The sequence below is a fragment of the Harmonia axyridis genome, chromosome 1 (assembly GCF_914767665.1).
Source record: "Harmonia axyridis chromosome 1, icHarAxyr1.1, whole genome shotgun sequence".
Taxonomy (NCBI): Eukaryota; Metazoa; Arthropoda; class Insecta; order Coleoptera; family Coccinellidae; genus Harmonia; species Harmonia axyridis.
In genome coordinates, this window is record NC_059501.1 from 53,592,278 (window position 1) to 53,616,914 (window position 24,637).

A 24,637-nucleotide genomic window follows, 5' to 3' on the forward strand; every position below is an offset into this window, starting at 1 on the left:
TCGCTTCGTAACGTTATCGCTTTCGTTTGCTATGATAACGAAAGTTACAGAATCCTACCCCTGAGCTCGGTAGCGCGTCGGCGCCGCGTGGTCAGCGACTCGATGCCTCAGCGCTGAGCCGTCGGCGTTATTCTAAAGCGCTTCATAAGAAATCGTACAAAATGGCCTGTCAGCGCCGACGGTCAGCGTGACTATAAAACCAGCCTAAGTGAATGTTCTCCTTAGATGAAAGCGAGAAAATCAACTACGACAGGCGTTTTCTGTCTCATGATGATAGGCTGAAGTCAGATCATAATAAATGAATGAATAATGTTTTATCCCATCCATTCGCACTAGTAGAATAGTGGGTAGAAATTAATGAGACAAATTATCAATGTTTCACATAGGGTTTTATATTCTTCAGATTCGATATGACAATTGATGAAATACAAAATAATCCAAATATAGTTATAAAATCCAAAATTACATATTCAAAAATGACTCCAATAAATTTGAAACTAATTAGATTAAAAATAGAATCATTACTACATATAAATATACTATATCGAGTAAAACAATCAAACAGGTAAAATTTTTAATTCATTTTAGTCAATTCAATTTAGCAGATACATGGTTCTGAAGTGATATGTTTTAGAAATTCCTTCAATTTCTATTTTTGTAATCAGATTCCATAGTTTTGTATTGTAAGTTTCCAGATGAAAGAAGAAATGTTAAAATTTGAGCACTACCATTGAGCCAATAAATTTTTATATTCTGATAAAAATATTAGAATTATAGTACTGATTGTTCGTATTTTCTTTATTTTATTTACAATCAGAAAGATTTACTTTTACTACTACTGAAATCTCAGTACAAAGCAGACGTGATTGAGTCCAAAATTGTATAGTTTAGAGAACACCTTTGACATAAAACCTTTTATGTTGGCTTTGATTTGTACCAAGATTTTATGAATATTGTCTGTTTTTCCAATAAAATACCTAATATTCGAAGAGATTGAATTATCGTTAAATCATTCTTTGAAAATGAGATATTCAAAAAATTGATATGAGAATCATTGTTCTGATATGGTATCTAACGAAACCTACTACGACGCTGTAGCGTGCTTTTTGGGAGTGAAATTCATTTTAAATATTTTTTCAACACATAGTTTCTGTTTGCATATGAAGACTGGCTTTTGAGTCTGCTTTTTGGAGTTGTACTTCTCTTTGAATGGGAAGTTGAGAAGAATCCATCACGATTGAAGGTCTCTTCGGTGGAGGTGGTTGGCTTACTAAGGTGATATCGCCAGAATCTGTCGAATCTTGACGTTCAGTTGAGGTATCCGGGCTGAAACCTGAATTTTAAAAAATGTAAGGTAATGCGAATTCTGCATTTTTATCAATAACAGAAGAGAACAATAACAGAATTCATGGAATAAATTTTTTGAAAATAAAAAAAATTTGTTTCTTTTTCAACTTTTTTTTTACTCCAAATGAATCAATTCAACATGTCATTATCATTTCTAATGCGATTCCATAATTTCATTCCATGATCTTGATGATAAAAACCAAATTAAATTCGAAATAAAGTTGATATACCCAAGGGAATTTCAAAATCGATCTACTCGCTTTTCAGAAATTGCATATTTAAACTTTTCATCTATAGAACTTTTACAACGCTAAAAAAGCCAGTTTATTCTATAAACGAATTTTCAAAATTTGAAAATTATTTTTGATTTCCAAACATGGTTAGAATGCGTGATCCTTGAAGTTTTTGAAAATTGTATCGAATGAAACAAAAATACCGCTCCATGGATTGAATTGAAATTCTCTGGGATTTTTGTCGGTATATTGAACTGTAAAACGTACACTTAATGTTGATGGTTTCCTCGATATTTTCAATTCGGCGCTTGATTATCCAAAAAGCTTCCGAAAGCCCTTTTCTTATCTTCTCTTCAAATTGATGTAGAGAACAAAAAAAAATTTTCCGAAAATCAAATAGCTACTTCTTTCAGAAAATTTATTCAAGATTTCAAAATATCCCTTAAATTTTCTTTGCAATCATTGATTGGTGAGATATTGATGGTTAAAGACAAAAAGGTCCTTTTCAATTCAAAGTTCGATATTTCAGCGAGAAGTGCTTGCATCGAAATTTTGAAAAGAGGATATTGAAGCTGAATGAACAAGTTATCTCATCCAGGCAGTTGGTAGAGATTAAAAACAGTCGAAGTGAAATGAAGGAATTGGAGTATGGGGTACCACAGGGTACGGTGCTGGGCCCTGTCCTCTTCGTCATATATGTGAATAGTCTTCTATCTATGGCGAAAAAGGGGAAGATCATCAGTTTCGCAGATGATACTGTATTAACATATGAGCACGATACATGGGGGGAAGTTAAGATAGAAGCGGAGAATGATTTCGCAAGAATTAAGCGTTGGTTTAGAGCTAACAAACTCACAGTGAATTTGGCAAAAACGAAATTCATACCATTTGCCAGTTACACACCAGGTCTTCCGAATTTTGAGTGTCTTGAGGTGGGAGATGGTGACATAATCCCAAGAACAGACAACATAAGATATCTGGGTGTAATAATAGATCAACATCTGAAATGGGATTTGCACATTGACTGTGTTGTTAAAAAGATTAGGGGCATGATATGTAAATTTCGACATTTGAGAGGATATTTGGACACGAAATACTTGAATATCATATATTACTCACTTGTCCAATCCCAATTCTTATATGGTATTTTGGGTTGGGGTGCAGCATACGATAATGTAATGAAGAAACTTGAAATGGTCCAAAAATGTATTCTCAAGATAATTTATAGAAAGCCACTCAGATTCGGAAGTGAGGAATTGTTTACTGTTTCACAAGCATTGGATTTACGTCAACTCTATGTCCTACAAATCCTGAAGAATATACATAAAAAAAAGATTAAAATTCATCAACAGCAAAGTAAGTATGGAACAAGAAATTATGAGAAACATCATAGGCCTAGAGCACTCAAAAGAATCGGACAAAGAAATTATTCATATCTTGCGCCCAGAATTTATGATGTATTGCCAGCAAACCTTAAAAAAAACTGCCACCACAAGAAATTTATAAAACAAACAAAAATTTGGATTTACGAAAAAAAAGATTGTTCTGCAGGGATTTAGTTAATCAAGCGTGATATCCCTGGAAATGCATGGAAATTTTCATTTGGCTGGTCATTGATGATCATGACTTTGTTTGATAATATATGAGATGGCGCAGCTGAGCCCCAATCGAGCAAATGCCTTTGGATCGGACAGGAATTCCATACAATTAATTTGAGATATTTAAATATATATTTTTTTTTTTTCTGTTATTGGAAAGTTGCAAGAAATATTTTTTGGTTTAATGTTGTATCACGCACAGATAGATTATCTATCTCTGTGATTAAGTTTATTTGTAACAGAGCGTTCTCAAATAAACATTATTATTATTATTATTATTATTATATAGTGGTTGAGTTGGAAAAAAAATTTCCAAGTCTGTATACCAAAAATAAAGACTGAAAAAATTGCGCAGAAATTTTAGATACTGTATTAATTAGGATTGAGCGGTACACGTTGCTTGAAAAATATTTTCATCATGAGATCTTCAAACTATAAACTTCGAACTTCAAAAAGCTTTTTTCAAATTGAGATACGACCATTGTTATCGAAAATACAGCTATTTGAAAAACAGCTAAAAATTTCGGATTTTATTTTGATCCTTTAATTTATTTCCCTAGTGTATAATAATCGTGTAATATTGGACCAAGATCAATCGTTCACACCGGTTTCAAATTTTGTTGCAACTGAGGAGAACAATATACTAGCAATACAAAAAACCATTCCGCTACTTGGTGAGTAGCTAAGACAATGACTTTTCATCTTTTTTCCATTTCAATGACGCTTTCTAATGTAACAGTATCAATTTTGAAAATATGAAAAATCTTTTCGAAGACACATTCTCATTTTTATTTTGTATGTTTTTGTCATCTTTGGTGTTTTTTAGGCCTGATGAAACAGATGAAAATCTGGGAAACTTCGCTAAATATATTTTAAAAGTTCTTCCGTACTTATTCCCACAAAGAAAAAACCCCTTTTTTGGTTGATTCGATCGGGGGCCTTTGTGGACCACGGGGCCTTTCGCTTCATCGTACTAAGCGTACTGGATGATAAGAGAGTAATGAAAACATCCTAGTTTATGTTTAGTGCCATTTTTGAATGTAAAATTGCGTAAATATGTTTACTTATTTGCATAAAATAATCGTTCTTACCAATCAGAGGTTTCGTAGAAGTAGGCGTTGGAGGTGGCTCTGTATCCACAGCACTAACTCGTTGCAAGGTTCTAGCAGGCCAGGAATTTAACCTGAAATCTTTAGATTCTGACTGAATTTTCAATAGAGTGGTTGCAAATGGTTCATCTTGATCAGATGACGAGCCATCCTCTTCATCGTATCTTCTCTGGATAAGATTTTCCATTACCATGTAATCGCTCTCTTCAGCACAACGAAGATGTTCTTTTTCTAAATTAATTGCTATTTCCGGATTTGACATCTCCGAGTGATTTCTTCGACGTTGGCCTGAAGGAATTCATAATAATTTATAATGATATTCTTATGCAGGGGGAGGATTTGGTCAGCAAAAGTTGCAAAGAAGTTTCTATCTTCTCATGAATATGTAATAATAAAAATATTCACATTTCATTGTATTACTTGAGTATTGCACTTAAAAATTGTATTGACAAGAAATCTACAATGTTGTATTATCTCAGGGTTCTCTTTTCCGGCATAACTGAAGGGTTTCCGAATTTTATTTTATGGAATGTGATACATATTACAAGGCAACTCACTGCTGAACTTTCCTCCCTCTTTTTCAAAAATGACTTGAACTTACAGCAGAGCCAAGCTAAATAATACAACTAATAATAAAGGTAAAATAAAAGTTACCAACCAATTTCGAATTTAGCAGCCCTAATTTCTGTTATTCTCGGATGGTTAAAATGTCTTATGAGCCTTTCTTCGCTGGCAGTCAATCCATTAACTACAATATCACAATTGCCTTAGTAAATTGCACATATCGACAAAGGACACCAAGGTTAGCATTGATTGTGAGGTTGCATTCAAGGCAATAGCAATTTGGGAAAAGATGAGTTCTTGTTAGGTGAAGATTATAAGCACATACAGATACACAAACATATTTGGTTTACAACGATAAATAGAAAAAGTGACTGGTCCATAGCTTTTTCGAATAGATGTTCTTTTGAAGATTGATTTGACTAAACATTGCGGGAGTTGATTACATATGATTTACCATAATATTAAACAGATTTTGCATCAATTGGTAAATCTTATTCAGAAATTTATCTGTGTTTAATCAGTACTTTTACATACTATCTAATGAGAAGAAAATTTTCATTTCCAATAGGATACTTATTCCTCTGCAGAAATGTTTCCAAAAAATGACGATACACCTATTTACTATTTTGCAACTTTCTGATTTCCTTTTACAATCATGCATCTAGTGCTTTGAAAGTTATGAAAATGGAAATGAAGATATAATTTGTGAATAAAAGACGAGCATACACTGATTATGTGTGATTATGCTATTTATTTTATGCTGGGAGAATTTTGGGCCAAATTTTAGCTTTCTAATTTCGGATCATTTCTAAAGTATAGAGATAATATGAGGAGATTCCACTCAGTGAAGAAAATTTGGTATAGAGAGTGAAAAACATGGTAAGTTTTTTCAATCCATCAAAATAATTATTGTATACCAAACATTCTATTGATATACTGCCTTATCAATGAAATTATACCTAGATTACCATTTCTTCTTTTGAATTGTTTTTCCTTGCTGTATAAATTCTTGGTTGAAGAAGAGTCTAAGCGCATAGATAATAAAACAATAGTTGTAATTTTCACCAAACGATGTGGCTTCAAAGATATTTTATGATAATTTCATATTGTTTTCAATTTGGGCCGACATGCATTAACAGTAAACATCTATCATTCAGAATTGAAGGAAAATACTTAAGAGCAGTACTACTCAATTATGCTTCACAAATTAACGTACTTGGCGGCGACTGTTCCGGCCTTGGTGGAGACAGTAGACCAGGAGACCTTGGAGGACTCAGAAGTCCACAAACAGTTTCCAGTTCATCAGTTATACTAGTATACTCGGTGTGCATGTGCATCAAGATCGACGATCTAGGGTTGATATTCTGCGTTGAAGAGCTCGGAGGAAAAACCTTAATTTTCGGTTCTGCGAATGTAACGGTGCCCAACCGTTGAGATGGCACACCAGATGCTGAAGGGGGTGGTTCAGACGTTTCCGGTTCCGATTGAGTGTGCGAAAATTGGCGGCGTGGAAGACTCACTTTAGCAGGTTGGACAGGTTCGTCACCTATATAATACACATGCTTGCGTTAATTCGATAATATTGCACATACCGAACCGAGTTGGCAAGAACAGAATCTAGCAGTAGATAAGCTGAGAGAATTCCGTTCGACCAGGAATCATATTAGATTATTTACTGGAACTACTGATGCCGAAAAAGGTGCAGAAAGGAATAAACAATTACTAAACTACAGCCGTGCAGTGTATTTTCTACATGTGCTACAGATTCAAAATAGCTTCAGACTGGTTCAACCATTAGTGTCAAAATAGGAAATTTCAAGAAGTCATTTACCTGTAGAACTAATATTAGTTGCTCTACTTTGCTGAAATAACTTCTGATTAGACAATTATTATGTTTATTCAGCTAGTGCTCTGTTGAATGTCAAGGGTTTAGGATCTTCTAGATCCAAATTAATATTTGGTACAAAAGTGTTTCAATTTTTTTGATTAACCGGTTGCTGATTCTAGTTGTCTCCTCATATAGCAATTGTTAATCATTTTTAATCTATTCATATAAACAAGCTGTATATATTCAATACAATTGTGTTCATCTGTATATATCTAGATATCAAAACGGACAACAAAAAAATCACAAAATTTCATTGTTCCAGTTGTGATATAGTTACTTGAACAGCCAACTTTGCGGAACCGCATGTATGAAGCCAATATCTCGTATTTTAGTAACTCTCCAACCCAATTCGAAAAAATTGAGCCATTTTAGTTTCAAAAGCCAATATATATTTTTGTAGGTACTACCGCAATAAAAAAAATGCATATTCTAATGTTGCCTATCACAAAAACTAGTATCAAGTGCATTCGATCATAATAAAGTAGAAGCATAAATTGCGCAATAATCGTTTCAAAAATAGGATAAAAAAAAGCAACTATTTTTTCCTAAAGATTTTCGAAATAATTTGTCAAGATGAATAATTGATAGAATACTTGACTAGATAACTAGATGGATAATTCTGTTGACCTCCAGTTATGTAATACTTATCGCTTCGATTTGAAGGTGTTTGTTCAATGTTTTTTCGAAATTTTCTAGCGATTCTCAAGCGCCTGTTCAACATCAAATGACGACTGTCGGCTGAAGGCAAGACAGTGGCCTGTTGGGCGTTGACATTGTGAAGGAGGTAGTGTATTTGTGTAGGTTCAAAGTAATTCTGAAGTCAAGATGGACCTGAGCGTCGTAAACCCTTCTTTAAAAATGAAAACCGGAAGAAGAGCAGGTGGTCAGTTGACTTAAAGCTTTGCGTCATATAAGGGGTGCACTCTTCATGAAGAATGGAGAATTCATGATGAAAAATTTTTCAATTATTTTCGAATACGTGTATCGAAAGTAGAAAGCGCACTCCTTTTTCCTAGAATACAATTCATCCAAACACAACAACCAAGATTGTCAGTCAACACATTCCAACAACCAGAATGAATAAAGGCATACGGATACGATCGACGGTAGATTGATGTCGGTTGTATAACGCCTGTCAAAAAATGCTGTGTTTAAATATACTTATTCTTATGCAACTAGAGTCGGTCGTACCGTACGTACTTAGAAAGTTAAACTGATTAACTGAAGAGATAAAATCGACCTAAGATGAATTTGATTGAAAAATATTTGAAAATAAATTGTAGTTGGTTAGAAAATATCCATTGATGTTAGAAGTAATAAATGTCAAAACTTGAACGAATCGAACTATAGTTTACTACTTCCACTTTTTCAAACACCCTACTATAAACATTCTCCAAACATCCAAGTACTCCGAATAAAATTGAAAAAAATGTAATTGTGAATCTATTCTAGTTTTCTATTCTCTACTAACATACATGTAACATGTAGGTAGATTAGTCCAAGTCACAACATACCCAAGTTCCTAAAAAAGAAGCAGAAAGACAAACTGTGTGGGGAGAATAGTTGGTTCCTTGTGATACATGCTAGTTAATAAAAAAGCAAAGATATTGAATGTTAGAAAACTTGAAGAAAGGAAGAAGAAATGAAAGTGAAAATTGAGGAGATAATAATGAAAATATATGATTAATCTCGAAAAGTGAATGAAATTGAAAAAAATGTGTTTTTACCCACCATTTATGTAATGAAAATGTGATGAATGATGAGGATGAAAAAGAAAATTTATCATTTCCTCACCATTTCCGTTTCCATCTGAATTTCTTCTACCGGATGCAGAATCTCTTCTTCTTTGGGCAACTCTTGATCTTAATACATCTAGACTAAGAGCTGCCAAATCATCAGCGGAAACGAAATTTGAATCAAGCTTATCAACACTTTCAATTGAAGTCTTCGAATCAGAACTTTTTTTCCTTATTCTCTCCGTGTTCAAGGCTTGTTTGCTTGCTGAAATCGAACATATTACATTAGAGAAAACTGATAAGAGCACTACAGAAACGTTATTTATACAACTATAGGGTTTAGAGTGAGTTTTTTCCCCAATGCAATGCTTGTCGCAGTCACCTACATGAGAAATGACTATTCATGAGTGAAAAAAATCAAAGTTTTGCTTACAATAACTAATGTTTTCTACAATAGAAATAATAACGCGACTACAGAGTTTATTAAAGTTGCTGTCATCTGATAATATACAGGCTTATACAGGCTGTTTCTAAATTGTAAATTTGTTCAGAAGGTAACACAGTGACGAGAATTTAGGGGGGTCTTTCCTATATTTTTTTGTTTTCAGTTGTTTTCCCTACAAGTTACACCCTGTTGAAATAATAACACCTCAGAAATTATAAAAATTTTGAAGAATAATAAGTATATTCATGTTTAAGACACTAACCTACCTTTCCAATCAATATTATATTAGACACCAGCCATACTAATTTTCTCAACAAATTATAAAATCTTTGAATTTATGTAGAATTATATGGTGTGAATTTTTCTTGTAATTAAACTAACAATTTCAGGAAGAAAAGTCAGGGTACAAAATGGTTGAATTCGTGTCACGGTTCAGTTTTTAATTTGAACGATGTTGATTTATGAAAAGGTCCAGATGCGAAATATTTTACGGTTTGATTTTTCCACCCATCCATGATAACATTTCAGAATAAAAAACTGTCAAGGAAAGTGACATGTACCTAATAAGCGTTATCTGAATACCAAATATAATTTTTCTACTTATTCATGATGAAATTTCAGAATTAAAAACTAATAAAAAAAGTGACATGTAATTAGGGTTATCTGAATACCAAATTTTATGTTTCGTATTCAATGAAAGCCAAATTATTAATTTTAAAATGCAGGAACTTGGAGGAGAAAAGATTTAGAACAACATTTATATAAAAGAGCCTCCTCAATTTACGTCGTTGTACCACCTCATGAAATTGATGTGAAAGAACGATTCTAAATTTAGAAGAACCTTTATATAATGATTTTTTTATCTTTAATGAAGTCTAAGATCATTTCGCCTAAGAGTTTTCGATCTGTTTCAAAGGTGGAACATATTTTCGAAGATATGCAGAGGCAGGTTCAGGGATAATAGGATTCTAAAAGTGCCAGCGATCCACATTCATATTGTTTTTTCATCAGAATTGACATGATTTCACCAAAGATACACCCAAATCACATCATTCTCGAAATCTGGAAAAAGCGTACCCAAAACATTGTCTCTCATCCACTGCAAAATGTAATCGTTATTCATCCATAAGAACGGTTACAAAACGCCAATCATAGATGGATTAATCAACAAAAAACTAAATACAGGGTGGGCCACGGTCGATGATACCCTAGACTTTTACGGAGAACGAAAGGTACGATTTTATTGAAAATTTGGTTTCTTGGGTAGAAACCACGGCTCTATCGATCCAAATTTTTTTCAGCGCTGCGGTATTGCTGTCTATATCAAAAAGTACTAACAACTCCGATATTTCAAATAGAACACCTTGTATATTATTACTTTTGTCGGTTCGCCGTATAGCTTCTTGATTATTTATGCATTAACTTTCTTGTCTCTATTTCTAGCGGTTTTCGAGTAATTGGTTGATTTACTTCTTCTTCTGTGCAAAACATAGCTTCAATTAAACACTCATCACTTCGGTACTCGGAATTCCAAAAATGCTGAAATTTTGGGTAAAGATTACAATTTTATATCCTGTGTATCATTACGTACAATAAAATACGTCCCTAGTCATACAGGGTTGTTCAAAATCACAGACTTCAACACGACTCAGTGAAATAAATAAAATATAAAAAATAATAAAAAGTGCGTCTTTTCTGATGGAATGAGTGCATATCATAAGATGTACCGAAAGAAAATGAAATTTCCTTTCAGGCGATATAACATGTTCCTTTAGGTAAAATGTAGAATTTCCTAATTGAAAGCAAGTTTTTATCCCAATGGCAAAATAATGATATATTTGTTTTACATCATGATCGTACCCAGCGAAGGCGGAGTACCTGGAAGCGAAAAATTAATTGTTATTAAATTTTGTTTGGAATTCATTACAATTTTTGAAATAACTATTTCGATAATAACAAAATAATTACACTGTTGAAAATTATGAAACATATTGCTGTCGTGATTTACCTTACTAGTTAGTTCTTCAATTGGATGTGGCTTCACTGTTGAAGTCTAGTAACTTTTTTATTTAATATGGATTATGGACATATTGTTCATACATCTTGTAATAGAAATTGTTTTATTTATATGGTTGCTCAAAGTTTAATAATGTGAAGCAAGATTTTTTGTATTGATTTGACCTATTTAGCTTGTATATAAGTATTTATTGGATATCATCTTTTATACTTGATTGTTTGAATTCCTTGTAGTTTTGATTTGGAAATGAGACCATTTTAAACTAATCGAAACTAATCGTTATTAAAATAAAGGCTGTAGAACAATAAGGACCTTTTTCTACAAGCGTGCGCTTTTTTCACGCGCATTTAAGTCAGAAATAGTCGCTTTTCCGCACGCATGTATTAAAGAATACATTAAATTCATGTCTCTATGCACCGAACGGTCAATTTACGTCAAGGATGACAAAACTATGGTACCGACATGCAGAATTATGTCTGAAATATTGTTCCTAACTCTTACGTACAGTATCTTTCCCGCACTAAAGTGTATTCGGGAAAGTAACAATTTCCGCACCTGTTAGGAAAATAACTATTATTTTTTTCTCCGAATTCAATGATCAATCTCCTACATTCATCTGTTCTTCAATTTATCCTTCTAAGGCTAGCTAACTACGACTACTTCTAACTAAGGCGTCAATTATCAATTTATCCTTAAGATTGATAAAATGGCAAATAAAAATTTTGCAATTAGGCAATTAAGAATTATCGACCTCGATATCTTTGAAAGTCGTTTTAGCCAATTTTTTAAAAAAATATAAATGCTAAAAGTCTGAAAAATTCTTTATACCTACTTAAGAACCATGGGGTCGCCTATTTAGAATTTTAATTGGTAGTTAAAAACATCAAAAGCAATGATCAATGAATTATATGCTGACTACAATTTTTTAAATACTCAAAAATGTATTTCTCTTACTTGTAATAGGTAATGCATCTATTCTTTCTTGTTCATTGAAAGCATCTTCTTCCTCTTCCGTATGCCTATACTCAATATGTTGCCCATTATCAAAGATATACGCATCAGGTCTTACTTCTGTTAAAGATCGAATCATCATTCTTTTCCTAGTCAAAGATGGTGGGAATATATTCGGAATTTGATCCTCTGCACCTCCCTCAGTGTTTTCGCTAAGGGTTCTTTCTCTGAGAACTTGTCCCTCAGGAAGTGCCGATACTGTAGCACCACCCCCTGATAACATTTTTTGAATTGCAAGAAGTTGTTCGATGATGTTTTGAGTATCATCTTGTAGCCTCCTGAATCTCACTTCGAATCCCTGCATGGCTGTGCTGTTTGCGTTCTCTTTGGTGTTGATATCTTCGACTTTCTGCGAGAAATATATTCGTTAAGAATCAGAAACTGTTGGCTTTGTTGCATAAAATGATGATGAATTAACGAATATAATTAGAATAGTTGGTGACAATCGACTAGGTATAAGATCACATTAAATTGTAACAGAGTATTCATTTTGACAGTCTTGAAAAAATTGAATAAGAATAATTTCGAATGAAATAAAAATATACGTTATTATATTTTCTCAAGTTTCAATATAATATACAACTAGTTGATCATAATCAAACATCAAATTTGAGAAAATTCAAGTATATCATTGTTATTTCATTTGAAATTCCCATAAACTGCGGACCGAATCTTTGACAAAAAGATTTATTAAGTTATAGCGCATTGAAAACGAACATATAACAATTTATGTAAAAAAAAACCGGTCGAACTGTTTTAGTGACCTAATAATATTACATACGGTAGAGCGGTGTGGCTTTGCCAACAGAGATGACTTTGCCAAACTGCCTAATATTTTAAGTTTCATTTTGTTTTAGTAAAGTTGGCAACATCAACAGAAATCACGAATTGTAATCTTTAACCACACTATATAACCACATGTTGCAACCGTCGCAGTCGTCTGGCGTACATTGAATGATGTGCTATGGTATGTTATGTGAGCGTGTAATTTTTTAACGTGTGTATATATTCGAAATACTAGGAGTTGTGCAGAAAATATGGTGAACAGTATAGTATATCCAAAGTCCCTTGAACTTGAACAATAAATACACAGGCCCCAAAGCAATTTCTGGAAACTTGGACAACCCTAGTATAATCGAAATATTCAGTTTCCTCCAAGTGATTTTGGATATACTATCATCAAAATATATCAAACAGCTTACTGTACATTGTTTAGAGGCAAAAAACTAAAAACATTTGGTTGAGAGGATTTCTACATTTCGGGAAATTTTTCTATTGTGGCTCTTTGGCGGGAGACTTTGCCACATACCAAAATTGTTTTATTTTTAGGCACAGTTATCGGTCGTCAATACAAAAAGAAGTTAGATGCAAGGAAATATAGTAATTAAACGGAAGAACAGTAATCCGAGCAATCAATGAAGTTCGAAATGAAAATGTTCCAGTGCAGACAGCTTCGGAAGTGTACAGTGCATCCCATTTTGGGTGAGACAGCCAGGTTTCTCGCTTGTTATTTAAGATAGAGCCTTGCGGTTTTCACGTTCCTGTCCTACTTTTTCGTGAAACTCAAGTTGGTCTAATCAGATTTTGCATAACTGTTTCCGTTCAAGAGATACAGGGTGATTTTGGAAATTGATACTTTTCGGACCCCTCCTCTATCTCCGAAGTTATTAGAAATAATGCTGAGGTAAAAACTACGTCTGAATCAGAATTCTACGTAGAATCCAGTGGCGTACTCAATATTTTTTTTCGGGGTATGGTTTTGAAGATTCAACACAAACCTAAATTTTTTTTAATGGAACACCATGTATATCATAACTTCGTTGAATTCGTTATTTTTTTCCCTTCAAAATGATGTATGATACTATGTAGGTAGGATGTTTTTTTAACATTTTTGAACATCCCACCTACATAGTATCATACATCATTTTGAAGGGAAAAAAATAACGAACTCAACGAAGTTATAATATACATGGTGTTCCATAAAAAAAATATAGGTTTGTGTTGAATCTTCAAAACCATTCCCCGAAAGAAAATATTGAGTACGCCACTGGATTCTACGTAGAATTCTGATTCAGACGTAGTTTTCACCTGAGCATTATTTCTAATAACTTCGAGATAAAGGAGGGGTCCGAAAAGTATCAATTTCCAAAATCACCCTGTATCTCTTGAACGAAAAACAGTTATGCAAAATCTGATTAGACCAACTTGAGTTTCACGAAAAAGTAGGACAGGAACGTGAAAACCGCAAGGCTCTATCTTAAATAACAAGCGAGAAACCTGGCTGTCTCACCCAAAATGGGATGCACTGTACAACATTCCCAGAAGAACTCTTTGGATTAAAATTAACAAAAGATATATGGGCGAATTCGGAGGCATTACTGCACTAACATATACCGCCTGCACTTCATTAAATTGCCAAAAAACGCATTTTCAAGGCATTGGCAAACTCGCGCCGATTTGAGTGTCACTTTGCCAAATTTTCAAAAATAAAAAAGAAGTGGGCATCTTTTCTTGTGATTGTTGCCAAAGCAGTCGACAACCAAAATATTAAAATAAAACATACTTTGCTCATTTTACAAAAAAACGAAAAAGTTACACAAAGAATACTATAAAAAGTGGTACAAAGTCACACCGCTCTACGGTACTCAAAGTAAATTATATAAATTTCTTCGATAAATTTAGATTTGAATAGTTAATTTTTATGATTTTCTAATGTTAGTAATCACGACGAAATTCTAATTCTGATGTATATTTCTGGAAATATATTCTGTTCCTTCCTACCTGGGTCAGATGTTCTATCCTTTCAGTAGTAACCTTGATCCTTTCTTCTGTCGACTGCTGTAGCTTAAGTTCTTGCTCAGCGAAGTAGCCTTCAACACAATCTTCTTCGAAGTCGTACAGTCTTTCCATCTCATCACGATCGAGGAAAAGCTTCAGCCCATTATCGTAACTTTCCTCAAGTCCTGCCATTTTCCTTTTCAGATATTTACAGAAGAGATAAAAATGGCTGAGTATGATGAAAGGTGGGGGAAGAAGGGGTTTCTGTTCGTACTCCATGACGACCGTGAATCTCTGAAACATCCACACCTGGTGTGCGACGGCATTCACTTCGTTGAATATGTTGTTGAAAACTGCTATCAAGAGGTTTATGAGGAGTATATTTGCAACCAAGAGGTATATGGACATGATAAAGGGAGTTATCCATCTTCCTGTTCGGCATACTTCTTCTTCTTGACCAGGCCCACAGGACGGGTCAATTTTGTTAGCGTACACTTCACCATACAACATGAAATAAGGTTCTAGGAAGACCTGGAAGTAGTGAATACATTTGGATATTTAATCGACTACTAATAATTATTTCGACCACAATGGGATCAATTAAGTGAAGAGTGTGGTTAGAATCAGGAGAACTTAAAAAACTTTATCTTTGAAACAGGTTTTGTAAATTGATAAGATGAATAGTCTATAGATCACAAGGGTACCGAAGTCGAAGAACAGGAGTTCCAGCCTCGGCCAGTGAAAAAAAAATTGAATTTCCAACTATTCGCTTGTAGGCAAAAAATTAACAGTACTCTGCCTAAAGTGTCGATGAGACATAGTAACAAAGTCAACACATAGCACGAACGGTTCTCATAACTCGCACAATCTCTGAGAAGTCTCACAGAGGCCTAGGAGAGTAGGATTAGAAAAACATGAACACGAATCATTTGACGTTTTAAATTATTCAACTTATTTTCTAACTCACATCTCTTGCGATACTCCAACTAGCCTCTTGGTCAGGATTGCTTATAGCTTGTCTAGTGACACCAAAACTCATGAGAACTATAAGTAATAGCACTACGAAATAAATCATGTTTTTCACCATTTTTCCCATCATAGTAACAAGTGGTCCTGAAATATTACAATGATATAATTTTAAATTCTGCTACATCGACATGACACAATGAAATCAAACATTTAGGGCTCATTTTCACGGTGATAGTAGCTATCATGATAGTGCGACAGTACTAGTTATTTCAAATTTTTCCATTCTGTTTTCATATTCGTATTACATATAAAAGAAGGATAATCCTGAAAAATTTCATCAGGTTCAGGTGAAATTTTTTTTTCGCTGTAGATATGTAAAAAAATTTTTGAATAAAATAAAAATTGTTGTTAGTCCGGTCAATTTAGACCAAAAAATGAGAGTGAAGTTACATAAAGTCCCAACAAGCTGAATTTCTGTGAAGTTGTTCAAAACATAATTATAAACAATGTCTAGAAGTTCCCCATCATTCCCCTGTAAGGAAAAAATTTAATTCAAGGTCAAAGGTCAAAAAAATCAGTTTTTCACGATTTTCAGCAAAACGATAAGTTTTATCATAAAAGTACTTCAGACAAAAATTGTAAATCATAAAATTATCTATAAAAATGTATTAATACTTTTTTCTTACGAGCCACCGTTTCTGAGATATAACGATTCAAAAAGTTATAAAAGTTGTTATCGTCATAATATGCATGAGTACGCCACGTATATACATCTGTATATAAGCCAACTGAAAAAACTATTTTTTTCTTAAAACCAGGAAAAGCTCAGCATCAATCAGATATATATTCATCAAAAAGTTTATTTACTTTAGTGTAAAGTGTGAAGATCATGTACTATTTTTACACGCAATAACTGGCTGTGATACGACATCTGCATTTTACAGGAGGGGTAAAACAGCAGTTTTCAAAATGTTTGAAGAACAAGATTTAATTCAATGTGCTGAAGTTTTTAAAAAGAGTAATTCAACTCAACAAGAAGTTATTACCAACGGAATTCCTCTTTCTTCTTTCTATGTACGGAGCTCCTAAAAAAACTACCTGTTTAGATAAGCATCGATATGCATGTTTCGTTAAAAATACTAAAAATAAAAAACAAGTTCAATTAGCTTGTCTTCCTCCAACCTCAGTTGCTGCTCAGCAACATCTTTTTCGAGTATATTACCAAGTTCAAGTGTGGCTTGGTTATCAGCTAGACCCTACAGGCTGGGGTTGGAAGTTGGTCAACAATATATTAGAGCCAGTTCAAACTTTACTTCCACCTGCGCCGGAAAAACTGCTGAACACTATTTTTTGCAACTGCAAAAAGGGATGCAGTGCTAAATGTGGTTGCAAAAAAGTCGGACTGTCTTGTTCTTTGGCATGCACAAATTGTCAAGGCCGGCCGTGCTCTAATATTGAATCACAAACAATGGAGGATTCATTTGACTCCGACGAAGTATCATGCGATACATCGCTATTGACGCAATTTACTTGCATCCAAAATGAAGATGAAGAAGAAGCAGGAGGAGAAGAACAAGAATTTGAAACTTACGAATAAGACGAATAAACTTCAACACTTTTTTTTCATTTACATCGCTTTTATCTTTCCCAATCTTTGAAAATTTCCGTTATTTTGCAATAGTTTTACACTAAACAGGATCACAACTGACCCGTGGAGTAGGCCTACTGGGGAAACCACGTTAAAAAAAACGCGCTAAATACACTACCTTATAGGTGGCGTGGAAACGTGTGCATATTATGACGATAACAACTTTTATAATTTTTTGAATCGTTATATCTCAGAAACGGTGGCTCGTTAAAAAAAAAGTATTGATACATTTTTTATAGATAATTTTATGATCTACAATTTTTGTCGAAGGTATTTTTATGATAAAACTTACCGTTTTTCTGAAAATCGTGAAAAACTGATTTTTTTGACCTTTGACCTTGAATTAAATTTTTTCCTTACAGGGGAATGATGGGGATTTTCTAGACATTGTTTATAATTATGTTTTGAACAACTTCACAGAAATTCAGCTTGTTGGGACTTTATGTAACTTCGAATGTCTAAATTGACCGGACTATGTGTCCGATTGAATTCTCACGATAGCAGAAAGCTTTTGTGAACCTTTTTTGGACAACTTACCCAAGTATTTATTTACACTCAATATATTCAATATTCGTAGATACCAATATATAGAATTAACGCAATATATCACTCTGCCATGGTCGAAAGTATCCGGCTGCATCCTGAACGTTACACCAATCAGAAAGAAGAGTACAGCAGCCATATCGCAAGGGTTCCACATATTCCACGACCATACTGCCAATTTTTGAGCTATACTAACTGGTTCGGATGAAAAAAGTTCTCTTATTTTCTCACATCCAAGACTGCATATGAAAGCGATGCAAAACCATTCGTACCAGCTAGGCGTAAAAGGCATTTTTACTAGAACTAGGTAACTGAAGATCACTAGGAACGCTATGTAAGCTATCTGCAATAAAATTAAATATCAAATAGTGCTCAATATTAGAGCTTAATCTGAGAATATCTTTAAAAGTTTAGTAGCATCAAGAAAATGAAATCTAAAAAATTTATTGGTGGCAATGGAATGATAATAGAGTTTATTTTTCACTTCCATAATGCCCTAATTGGGATTCTGCATTGAAATTTTTTTTTTTGATTTATTAATAATGTAGTAGTTAGCCAATTAGTGATTGAATTACTTGAGACATCATTAGATTCTCTACCTAATAATGAAACAAAAAATAATAATCTGTGATAAACTATGAAACAATTCTTATTGATATTTATATTGCTGTTTGGTTCAACCTACTGAATTAGCCCAGAACTTGGTGATTGGAGCTGTATAAAACTCATACAACTTCTTTCTCACTCTCAATTGGCGTTGCTTTGGCATTTTTCCGAATTCTGCAAATGTCCTATTATCGTCCATACCTCCAAATGGCTTGCCGTTCTCTTGCAAAAAGACATCACTTCTTCCGAAAGTCTCCGTCAGAAGAGCCTATGGATTTGATGTAACATAAGTACGTTATCATTAAAAATAACCTTCAATACCGATTTGTTTCAAGCCAAGCAAAAAAAGACGCCCTCAAAAAATTATCTTGAGGGAAAATTGCTTCATAGTCAATGGCCACAATATGGATCTATTGGTTCTGTATTTTGAAATTTATTGAAGTTAGGTATGAAGTCTTCCTTGGCTATTCATTTCTTTCAAACATCCATTAAAAAAAGTGATAACAGCAATAGAAAAGGGTGTGTTTTTAATGGGTAAAATAACAAAACAATACTAGGACAACAAATAACAAGAAAAAATCTCCTAAGGGTGGAAATGGGAAAAACAATAGATTTCGACAATAGTCAAATCGTACAATGATCTGACAAGAGAAAAATCAAACTGTTCGTGCAGGGAAACGAAATTTGGTGAATGGAGAAGCCCAAATAAGCAGTACAATCATTCCCAGGAGGTAAAAAAATTCTACCTTAACACCTTGCGGATTCGTTGCTCTGCCTCGAATACTCAATGTCCTTGCATTTTTCTACAATAGATTCACTTTATTATAAATTTATTTCCGAAATCTTTCAACAAGAAGTACCAATTATAGTACATGTGAAAATTAAGCGAGTGAGTGATGCATTCAAAATCACTATACATAGTTTCAAATGAAAAATTCAACTCAGACCTTTGGTATAGTTTTTCCATCGATTGTAAAAATGTACTTTCCTCGAGAAAGAATTGTTTTTCTTCATTTGGTGATTAAAATATTTCGAATTTATTTCCCTTATTTTTTTGTTTTTTCACTTGCGAATAAATGAGTTTATTCCTCAGTTACCTCTATTGCGCAGGTTTTATACATAAAAAAACCTGCGCAAGAGGAGTAAATTCATTTTTTTCTCCGATTGACAGCAAATATTGATTTTGCAGACTCATATCAATCAGAAAAGTATTATTCTTCCTGCCTAGGAAGCTAAATGATTGTTCTCAATGGGAATAAAACATTCGACATTTTCTGACATCAATATGATGAATATTTTTTGCCACCTTCCTTATTTCTGGAGGAGTAAGAACTTCTAAGTCGATATCACTGTCCATAATATGAGTATATCCAAGATTTTACAAAAAGCTGTAAGATTTTTCAAAAGTTGTCAAACTAATTATTATGGACATATACATTCCCATAGCAACCAATCATTCACACAATTGCGATTTCTATCAAATAACGTTTTAATTCATCACCACAGGAAAAATTAAAAGATTGTGGGAATTGTAATAATTTGCAAATACAATATCCTACATATATCATTATAAACAATCGAAGAAAAAATAAATATTCCACAAGGCAGCAAAGTATATTCACTGCCTTGTCTGAATTCCAAGCATCGCTATGCTCGGCTTTGAACTATCAGCCGCGGCAGTCAATATATTACTTTGCTGCCTATAAAACAAATAACTATATTCGCATGTGAAAAAACCGGCCCTGAGTAAACTTGCAAAATTCGAAGAATTCGGCTGAAAAGATGTTGAATATTAAAAAAAAACTTCAATCATGAAAACTATGCATTTTGCGACTTTTGTTTTAGGAACTTATTTTCATAAAATTACCAGAAAACCATTGCTGTGTTTTGTTAACACTCTGCATATCTCTAGAAATTATTGGTATACCGAAACTTTAACGCTCTGTATTTCGGTAAGGAAGCGTTTGCAGATAAATGTTTATGGAAAAAAGTCTCATTTTGACCTGAAAAATATGCCCCTGAAATCTTGATACCGAATTTCGAATCACCCTGTATAGGTGAATGGATTAGGGAGAATTTAAAATAATCTGAATTAATTGAAAAAAAAAATGTTGACTAGGAAATGATTTTGAATGAACAGTAAGTACAGTGTTGCTATTTCATTTTTTCAATCGATGGAAAATTTTATTTTAAATTATTTTACGGAAATGAGAGTGCTGAAAGCTTGATCCCACGAAAATTGAAGTGCTGCATGTCACGACAAAAACTGAAAAATTGAGTATTACGGAATATTCTGGTTATTCTTACTTTAGTTTTTAACTCAATAATATAATGTTTAGCTTTAGGCGTCACTTTAACATGATTTCGTACTACCCTTTTGTGATTCCTAACGAGTTTATGCTATAAATAAATAATATATTTTGATTAGATCTAACACTTTTCTCTTCCTTTCAAAAACAATATTTATTCACACTCACTTCAGCGTCTGGAATTTTCTCGGAATCTGATTTATCGTCATCATCATTTTCCAGCTCCATATGTTCTTCTGTAGTTTGAGGCATTAGTTGAAGCTCTTCCTTCGATTTAAACTCTAGGGAGAGGATGTATGGTGGAAATAACAAACCTAATATCACCTAAAATAGAGAAAAATCATAATGTTTTTCTAATATTTTATATCAAAATTATTATTATTATTATCAACAATTATTAAGTGGAGAAAAATCAATGGATTTTTCAACTTTTTTCATTGAATATCCGAAGTAATAGGAATGTGTTAGTAAATATCCAAGTAATTCAATTCATAAAAATATGAAATATCAAACATATAGGTAACTATTAGAGGTTGAAATAACTTATTACCAAATTATTGTGCTCCCCGATAGAAATAAGACAAAGAAGTCTACTATATTAGCAACTAGTTATTTTACTACCTTATTGTGGGTGAAAAACCAATAGAATACACGAAAATGTATACGCAAGGTAACCGAAAAAGGAATAATTAATGAATTAACAAGCAAAATTTAGTGTTTCGTATATTTTGTGTCACTCACATTGCGTTGATATTTGTTAATTTCTGTTTACAGAATGAATAGTAAGTCGTTGCCAATGAGATAACTCAAAAAAGGGCATTTTGAGTTATCGCAGCCTTCCACTTGAAAACTGAATACTTAGCTTGCCAGGTGGTTCTTAAAATTTGAAACTCTGTGGTACTCAGAATAAGAGAGATAGGCCAAACATAAGTTATATATTCCAAATCAGGGGAAAAAGAGCTAGTTAAATATGAAAAAATATACAGGGTGTTCCATTTGAAAAAATGAAGTTGCCCACTCTTTATATATTTCGTTTTGTGAAATCATTTTAAAAATCACTAGTCGATTTCGTGAAACTTTTGTAGAACACATTTTTTTTTACCTCTTTTAGTAATCAAATTATGGTGAAAAACCCGGTACAGATGACAAGTTAATGAATATAAAAATTATACCTTTAGGTTTGTGTTCTTTCTTGTCCTCAATCCACCCATCCACAAGTCAGCTAATATTATTTGCGAACATGGATGCGCTAAGAGAGCTCTGTGATTTGCAGCAACGGCTAAACTGAGACATGTTTGTCCTGACCAATTTTGCAATTCACAAGTCAAAAGTTGTTGAGTCTGATCATCATCTTGTCTATAGCAGTAATCTAACACTTCAAGAGCTGAAAATAGAGAAATTGGGTTAGTCTCCATATTTTCTCATAATCAACTTCCTCGAAAATTGTAGCATAATCTACTTATATTTTATGTTTATTGTGAGATTATGTGGCATGCATAATAATGAATGATACAACCATCGGTGTGCAAGGTGACTAGATGTTCTAGTGGAAATTAAGAAAATGGTCCTGTATATACCACTAGCAGATCTAAGAGGGTTCAGGAGAAAAAAGTTATGATTCAATTCAAAAGATAATTTGGATGATTGAGAGATTTCATATTTCTCATAATCTCCTTCTATCCTTTCTCTTGAAATTGTTATTCTTCATATAAGTTCAACCTTTTTTTTCTCGATATCCTGTTGGAATTTTTTATACTTTATAGTTATCAACAGGAAATTTAGCAAAAAGCTTGATTAGTTCTTTCATATTTACATGCAAAATCTCAAACCAATATGATTTGGTATCACGGAAATATTAAAAATTTTTTTCGAATATTCTTTTTAAATTTTCTATTGTTCTGATGATATGATCAAATTCAAATTTTGCACAGACCTGGGAAGTGTTATTCGATATGAACACTATCAAAGAGTTTGTCACAATAAATTCATGAAATTAACGAGATACTGACATACGGACATCCGACAACATTATTTGGTTGATGCCTAGATATGCTAAACTACGGGCTTCCAAATATATTGTTATATACACAAAATTCATTTAAAAAAAAAATTGTAAACGTTATCGTTTTATATTGACATATTGCAAAGAAATCGAGTAGAAAAAGATATTCCTGCTGCTACAAAACTTTTAATGTCATCGAGTATATTCCATCAGCAATAAAAATGGAACAGATATAGGTACTCACCGATATTTTCGAATTCTTTTCCATAACTTCTTAACTCTTCATAGACTTCTGTTTCCATATCATCTTCTGCAGCTTCATGAGCCATGGCTTTGAAGAGCTTGCAGCCTACTAAAGCTTTCGCTAATGCTTCTTCACCATGTTGCCACATCAGAAGAGCCATTTTGTGCCTTTTCATCAGAACAGCCCAGATCTGAAAATGACGATCAGAAGAGTTCATTAGGTACTCCTTTGTTACAGACTATAATTGAATATCAAATCAATAATATGAAAAATAATGGTTGAAGTAACCTTTACTTCTCTGTGCATGGAATTTTATACAATGTGAAAAAGCCAAATGGAATAAATTCATTATCTTGGTTACTGTACATATTTATTGAAAATTCCGAATCACGTCAAATTCAATTTGAAATTGTCAATGCGAGCTCTACCTTCAACCCATTCCGAAAGACAGATACAACCCCCTATTTTTCAAATGGTAAGTATGCGCTTGTGATATATCGTAAGAAAGGTCTATTCAGAGATGTTATTATTTCATTATTATTGCAAATATCAGAACAGAAAAAAATAAAATCAAGTGAATAGCGAAAATAACGAAATTGGGTACAATATCAAAAACTAAAATGTAAAACAAAATGTAGAAAAAAAAATTATGAATATTAATGAAGTATATTATTATTTACCAAAATAAACTCCATTATTATTATTATTATATGTTCAAAGTATTAAATGCAAATGCCTCGGTAACATCGTTACTTCATATAAAAATTTCTTTCAACATTTTTTAACTTCTCAGAAGTGATTAACCTAATCGCAGGTAGAGAGATCGAATAACGCTTTCGATTTTTATTTGAGGTTAGGATGTTGAACAAGAGTTCGCGGTGAATAATTTGAACATCTACTTCATTTACTTCATAATTTCTTTGCTTCATTTTGTATTACATTTTAATTTTTGGGATTGTACCAAACTCCTCTAGTAACTTCGTTTTTTTTTCAATTTTGATTTTTGCAATGAAAATGATAACATTTTTGAATAGATAATGAAGAGACCTCACACATCCATACGTCCCATTTGAAAAATTTGGGGTTGTATCTACCTTTCGAAGGGGTCAGGGGGTTGAAGGTGATTAGTTCGAGATTGAAAAATTACGATTACTTAGTAATAAAGTAATAGATACAAAATTGAAAAAGGATATTCAACTACCCACCATCTAATTAGGTCATATTAAATTTCAATTCCAAAAGAGTATTTAAAACATCACAATTTCCCTTTCATAATGGAATGAATCCAGAGTTTATGGTTTCCTCAAGCAACCTGATTCTTCACAGTACAGAAACGCAGATTGTCAACACGAAGAGTTCACATGCCAGAACGTTCACGAAGTTGGAAAAGCAGATAATCTCCCCCAACTGTAATATCTGTGGAACACCAAAGCAGAAAGCTTCGGTGTAAACGAAAACGTCGAAAACTTTCAGGCTTAATTATTAAATATTTCCGGAAAGGGTGTTTGAGGAAATTGGAGCGTGAATCCTTCAAAATTGATAAAGTCCTACCTAGAAAGACAGCATTAAAAGGGTTTTCTTCACATTATG

The 24,637-nt window shown here is 33.1% G+C and overlaps 1 protein-coding gene across 25 annotated transcripts in view; it reads right to left on the reverse strand.

Moving 5' to 3' along the window:
• Nucleotides 1–374: 374 nt before the first annotated feature.
• Nucleotides 375–24,637, reverse strand: part of LOC123671736 (transient receptor potential cation channel trpm) — a 241,241-nt gene continuing 216,978 nt past the window's right edge. For 5 of the 25 annotated variants that reach the window (XM_045605738.1, XM_045605732.1, XM_045605734.1 and 2 more), the window contains 14 exons: nt 23,048–23,237; nt 21,974–22,185; nt 20,970–21,125; nt 19,239–19,295; nt 18,572–18,760; nt 17,881–18,229; nt 15,694–15,839; nt 14,730–15,257; nt 11,892–12,297; nt 8,471–8,740; nt 6,068–6,397; nt 4,946–5,035; nt 4,270–4,575; nt 375–1,333 (listed from right to left, as the gene is read on the reverse strand). In XM_045605738.1, the coding sequence (XP_045461694.1) occupies nt 1,137–1,333; nt 4,270–4,575; nt 4,946–5,035; nt 6,068–6,397; nt 8,471–8,740; nt 11,892–12,297; nt 14,730–15,257; nt 15,694–15,839; nt 17,881–18,229; nt 18,572–18,760; nt 19,239–19,295; nt 20,970–21,125; nt 21,974–22,185; nt 23,048–23,237 (3,426 nt within the window). In that variant the 3' untranslated portion in view covers nt 375–1,136. Of the gene's footprint in view, nt 1,334–4,269; nt 4,576–4,945; nt 5,036–6,067; nt 6,398–8,253; nt 8,262–8,470; nt 8,741–11,891; nt 12,298–14,729; nt 15,258–15,693; nt 15,840–17,880; nt 18,230–18,571; nt 18,761–19,238; nt 19,296–20,969; nt 21,126–21,973; nt 22,186–23,047; nt 23,238–24,637 lie in introns of those variants that run through there. The other 20 variants (XM_045605752.1, XM_045605748.1, XM_045605747.1 and 17 more) reach the window with 13 other exon arrangements.